The sequence below is a fragment of the Cynoglossus semilaevis genome, chromosome 14, assembly GCF_000523025.1.
Source record: "Cynoglossus semilaevis isolate Cse_v1.0 chromosome 14, Cse_v1.0, whole genome shotgun sequence".
Lineage (NCBI taxonomy): Eukaryota > Metazoa > Chordata > Actinopteri > Pleuronectiformes > Cynoglossidae > Cynoglossus > Cynoglossus semilaevis.
In genome coordinates, this window is record NC_024320.1 from 12750996 (window position 1) to 12757102 (window position 6107).

General features: G+C 40.6%; 1 protein-coding gene across 8 annotated transcripts in view; it reads right to left on the reverse strand.

The window, feature by feature from the left end:
- camk2b2 (calcium/calmodulin-dependent protein kinase (CaM kinase) II beta 2) overlaps nt 1–6107 on the reverse strand; it is a 27445-nt gene continuing 21338 nt past the window's right edge. For 6 of the 8 annotated variants that reach the window (XM_008325161.3, XM_017038735.2, XM_025062476.1 and 3 more), the window contains 7 exons: nt 4821–4889; nt 4013–4057; nt 3279–3327; nt 2100–2175; nt 1309–1403; nt 988–1224; nt 1–28 (listed from right to left, as the gene is read on the reverse strand). In XM_008325161.3, the coding sequence (XP_008323383.1) occupies nt 989–1224; nt 1309–1403; nt 2100–2175; nt 3279–3327; nt 4013–4057; nt 4821–4889 (570 nt within the window). In that variant the 3' untranslated portion in view covers nt 1–28; nt 988. The remainder of the gene's footprint in view (nt 29–987; nt 1225–1308; nt 1404–2099; nt 2176–3278; nt 3328–4012; nt 4058–4820; nt 4890–6107) is intronic. The other 2 variants (XM_017038736.2, XM_008325162.3) reach the window with 1 other exon arrangement.

Here is a 6107-nt window from a genome sequence, read left to right on the forward strand (position 1 = left end):
TTCTTTTGCCTCCTTGGTGCTCACATACCTAAAGAAAGAAAGGTTTTTGTTTATTGGCTTCTTTTCTGGAAAGTCCAAAACACACTAACAGAAACTGAACTCATCAGCAGCAGATGTTGAAGGGCTCAGCTGGTCACTACCAGAGGCAGCCTTAGATGTACGTATATGATGTATCTTTACACTCCCTGGTTGTTCTGTAAATGTGGCAGTAGTAGATAACAGGGTTTTACCAACTGTACCCCATCAAAAGAGGACTTCATTTATCCTACCCTGGGGCAATCGTTGTAATAATAGCAGATCTGCTGCAACAGGCTGCCCAACAAGAGTCACCAAGAATGTGGGTTCTTCTGGGGCTCGGACCCAGGACCTTTTGCATGTAAGGCAGATGTGTAAGCAGGCGTGATAACCACTACACCCTGGAACCACCACGAAAAACATGTGATTTTAAGGCTTGTATATCCATGACTCGGTTATTATTCATATTCACTAGTGGAGTGTTTCACAACCTGTTCTCAGCCACAGCAGATGTTTTACATCACAAAAATCCCACCACGAAACCCAAACAATTATGTCCCAAAAAGTAAATGTAACGAAATAATCTTCTTATTTGCTTCTTATAACCCAGAGCCTGTTTAGTTGAACACAGTGCTGTCATATTCACAGAAACTGAAGAAAGCCATACAAGCAGATGTATAAAAGCTGAGTCTCTTTTGTTTTTATTTTTATACCTATCTGCTACCACCTAGTGGACGGGTGGACGAGGTTGTCTCTGTCGCAATAACAATAATGACAGACAAATTATTTAAATTTCACTAAATAATAGTTTTCAGACCAATGAAGTAAAATGTAATCCAGTGGTTGTGAATCATTGCCCTGGTGCAGTGAGTGAAACAAAGCAAAGAGTTTTGAAAGAAAGTTTTTCAGGTTTTTCCACAGCGCTCTCGTGCATGAGTGTGTGTACAGTTTTTCTTTTGGTGGTTTTTATACCTCATCCCTGCAGTGGGGCGGCAGGAGCTCCTGAGCAGTGGAAGTGAACATTTTGCCAACGACTGTCCCTACGGTGCCACACTCTAGTTTCTTCTGATTGGCTGGAACGAGGCCGGCCCTGCCCGTCCACAAACTGTGTCAGGCGGATGTAGGCAATGCAGGCAGCATCTTCTCCAATCATGTGCACGTGAGGGTTGAGGATGGTGGTGTGAATGGGTTTGCTGTTCTTAGACAGGACTGATGGGAGAGAAACAGGGTCACGATGTGGCTTTAGAATTCACCAGTCTTCATTAGGTATATTAAATTAAAAAAACAACTCACGATTGTCAAAATAAAATCTGTGGAAGTCCATTCCCTCCACCAGATTACCAAGACCCTCGGGCTCAAACGAGGTCAGACCAGGGTCACAGATCTTCCTGTAGAAAAGGATTAAAGAAGGAAATATTTGGCCACACCTTAACTATAAGATAGGCTCAAAGATGGCAGCTGTTGCATGCTGAAACATATCCAACAAATATTTTTCACGACTCTGTCAAAAGTTATTTTGCTCAGGCTTTGGTCTAGTGGCAAAAGGAACAGGCTTCACAGTTTTGAGGTTTGTTGATCGAACACCAGAAATTCACAAAAAAACCCACTGTGCCTCATAACAGTTGTCTTTTTGTTAAACCCAAGTGGCAGATTTTTTTTTCAACTTCAATACATTCAGTCATCTTTTCATGCTGAGTTTAACTTGTTGGACAGTAACATTCACTGACATTCTGTTTTTAGGTCAATGGAAAAATGGATTTCGATCTTTAACTTTATGGCTGTGTAAATAATTGACTTTGTAACTGTTGGTCCATTACCACCACAAGCCTCGACTCCTCCATCTGCCAGGCATTAATCTTAATTGTGCGGTAGGGAGTGAGTGGGCTGGGGAGGGTGGGGGTAAGGGGATAAAACAATGGCTGTAATTACTCTTTAATCTTTAAATACAAAGGCAGAGCACACTTGCACTTTGTTGGGATTATGGCTGATGGATATATTGTTAAAGATCATACATTACAGTCTTAAAGTCTACGCCTGTAAATGTAATAAATGCCACGGTGATGAAGTACAGGTGGCGTACTCACGCGTAAGCCTCAAAGTCTCCGTTGTTGACTGCCTCGATGAGCTGCTCTGTGATCTTTATGATCTCCTGTTTTCGGGCTGTGGAGATAAAACACAGCGTTGGAGAACAGGTGGACACATTTAACTTTAATTTGTCCCGACTGAAGCCAGCAAGTGGTTTCTTTAGGATGAAACCCATTCACAAAGTGACAAAGGACAAAACGGCACCTGAGAGCTTCTTGCTCATGTTCATCACCTCTCCGTCATCTCAGTGTCTCTCAGTGAAAGCTTCTCCGTAAGTCGCGTAGATTCTCTTTAACCCACAGTAAAGACCAACATCTTCTTGTTTGCACATCCCAAATATTAACAAAATAAACTGAAGTGCTCCTTCCTTCTACAGTATGTAGCTTTACTCAGTCACTCTCCAAATCTCTATCCATGGTCCATCATATCTGCTGGTTGCATGTCAGGCAGCTGGAACTCATCCTGCTATTCTTGGCCTAGCTCTTTATCAGATTTACCATGTCCTCTTCCCCTTGTATCCTCAGTGCACTAAAAGGAAGGCTTAGCTCGCTCTGATTCTCTCTCTCTCTCTCTCTCGTGTCCTGCCACTCTCTAACAGAGATCCCAACCTACAAAAGTAATTTCCGGGAGACCAAACACCGCCTCCCTCCACCCACTCCCCCTCCCCACATAAAAAAAAGTATAGCAGATTTGCATGTCAACAAAAAATATTTTGATTACTTTTTCTCTTAGTGACTTCTTTACTACTTTACATATTACACTCTTAATAAAAATAACTTAAGTGTAGATTTTCGATCATGTGCACATAAAATGACAAGTGTTGAACTCCTCTACCTGCCTTCTAGAGTGATTTGCTCATTCCTGATTGGTTACTGGTCTAAAATAGCCAATCAAGATGCTCCATGTCAGTGGTTCCTAAACTGCTTTGCAGCATCGCTCTTTTACAGATCAGACCTAAAGTCACTATATTTAAATAAATAAATATATTTTACCATATATATGTTTATATATATGGCATATAGCTATATATATATATATATATTCGTGTTTTGAAGTAACTTGTCCAACACAGATCGTTGGCCTGTGAATATGCACAGCTGCGGTGTTTTTATAGTTATTGTTTAATTCTAACGACTGTGTATCTGTTGTGACTTCACGGCCGTGTGTGTCGCTCCTACCTTTCATGTCTTCATCCTCGATGGTTGTGTTGCTGCTGTCTGTGGATTCCTGTAAAAAGAGCATTGCTAAAAACATGTATATGAATTGAGGTGTTTTTTTTTTTGTTTTTTTTACGTAAGCATACAGATCTATAAACATCGGTACACACAGCATAAACACACACTATTACACTGTTTTAAATCCATGCACAGTTAGCTGGCTTTAATTTTGTTTGTGCTAGATTCACTGTGCAACACCACAGATTTACCAAAAGACTCAGCAGAACGGTGGCTTAATCCCAGGTGTGGATTGAACCAAACCAGTAAAGATGGTCACAAGTCACTGTACAGCACAGGATGTTGTAGCCATAGAAACTGTCCAGGTGACAGTGGTACGTGGTGAATGGGGATGACAGAAGCACTCAGAGGAAAACAAGACTACTGTGCTCTGTGTACATGAGCACAGAGGCGGAGGAAGGGGTCAGATACCTCTCTATTTGTCCCTCCGACTCCCTCATGCATGAATACACTATACATATATATATATATACTATATATGAATATATATATATATATATAAATACACACTCAAGAAAAACCACAAACCACAAACACGACCTGTACAACAACTGTTTCGTTTTGAACTACAGCACAGATTAATCCAGACTGACGGTAAAGTAGGTTAACAATAGGAATGACAAGAGTAGTAACAGTCAAGAGATGGAGAGATGGGAAAAGAGAGAGGGGTGATGTACCTTGGTCCCATCTATTGGATTATGGATAACAGTAGTCTGAGGTTCCTGGAGGGAGAATGGAGAGAAAGGCCAGAAAGGCAGCGCAGAGAGAAAGGAGTGGTTGAAGTAAATGTATGTCAAGGAGTAAAAGACTGGAATGTTAATGATGACAACATGAAAGTTTGACAAATAAGAAAGGGATGTGAACTACTGGAAACCTTTCTTTCTGACTCTAGTACCATCGACCACTGATTTTTCTGGTAGTTTAAGTTTTTTTAATTTAAATCTCGTTCACTAATACTTAACCTTGTCATAGAACTGAGAGCCAGAATTTTCATAATGATCAGAACATTGGCGCTTTCAGTCAATTTAACAAAAACGTTTTAATCTTTTTGTCATTAATTGGGAATTCAATTGTTTTTACACAAAAAAATATGTGACATTAACAAGTAAATATAAACTATGGAGTTCATTTCTGGTTACTAGTAAACAACAGGGCCTGTTAGTCTCATACTCCATATATAAAATTAATACTTAATTCACAATAACACTGCAGTAACTTAAACACTACCTGGACCCATAATGCATTTCAACAATGCCTAAAGAGGTCCTTTTAGTCAGGAGCCTTCATCATGTTAATTGGGGATAAGCAAACTCTTCAAACTGTCACGTAATGTCGTTAAACGTTGAACTTAAACACCTAATTATTACAATACGTTACAACAATGCTACACAGATCTTTCATCCTCTCTCTCTCTCTCGCTCTCTCTCTCTCTCACACACACACACACACATGAAGACTGACAGACAGAGACACATCACTATATACCAGTGCAGCAGAGGCGATGTTGCCTTTGGGACTGGTGACTATGCTGTTTCTTGTGCTGTTAGTCTGGGGCTGTTCAGGAAACACAAAGTGCTACATTATTTCAGCTGCAACAGTAGAGTATGCTGCTTGTAGGGGAGGTGGGTGAGGGGACGGGGGGTTTGGTGGTAAAAAAAAACAGATAAAAACCACAGACAGCAGCAGAGTAGAGAAGAAAAGATAATGAACACAGTGGGCCAGCGTCCAGGTTTCTCCCACATCCCTGACTGGGATGTTACCAAATTAGACGAAAACCCCTGACTGGGATGTTACCAAATTAGACAAAAACACAACATGTTCACGAGTCGGCAACTGGACCTTGACCTTGATGGCTGACCAAACTGCTTCACCACTGAAAGTCCTCTCTTTGATCGCTTCTTTACCAAACCCATGTCCACAAATGTTTCCTTAAAGTTAAACCACACGTAAACACATTCATACAAACATTAGGAAAATGTTTGAAGAAATGCTTCTCACTGTCAGTCACTCAGTGTCCACTCACTAAGGTCATTCTCATGCTACATAAAGACACAGGTGTTAGTGCTCATGCCTCACAGCAGGAAGGTCAGCAGTTTGATGCCTGGCAGTAACTGATGCTGTTTACAGACCAGAGGGATTTTATGGGATTTGTTTGCCCCGTGTCAAACTCTTTACTGTTATTTAAAAGATTAGATAAAGAACTCACTGACATTATCCTGTTCTTGTCACCACTGTCTCTGTTCTCCAGCCCTAACTTCTCCAAGTCTGTTTTTACTCGTTACTTTTTAATTTGCTGCCGTCTAAAACCAAGCCTCCTGACAGTTGTGGGAAGAGTCGTTTGACTTCCTGTAAAAAGCATCGGTGGATTTTTGAAGGGAGTGCAAAACAACTCTGACATATTAACTGTCTAATAAAGATATTGAAGCTAATGTGAAAGCAAATACATTTCCTGCTCGCTTATGTAACACTCTGTGCTCTCTGCTTTGATTCGATTTTAACCCACCCTACAGGGAAATACCAAACGTTTTAACTGCTGCATGTTCCACTTACTTTACTGGCTTGTAGCCAACTGGGTATGTCTTTGTCATCAGCTCGGGTGGCTAGTGCTACTGATGGAAATGATGGAGGTTATATAAAGATGTCACAATGAGTTTGCTTCATGAGATGCTAATTGGCTAGGCTAATTCAGTACCGTTTTGGTAAAGATGTGTGGATAATTATCATCCAAATAATCTTTTCAAATGTCCCTAACTTATTGTAGTTAAATAAGTA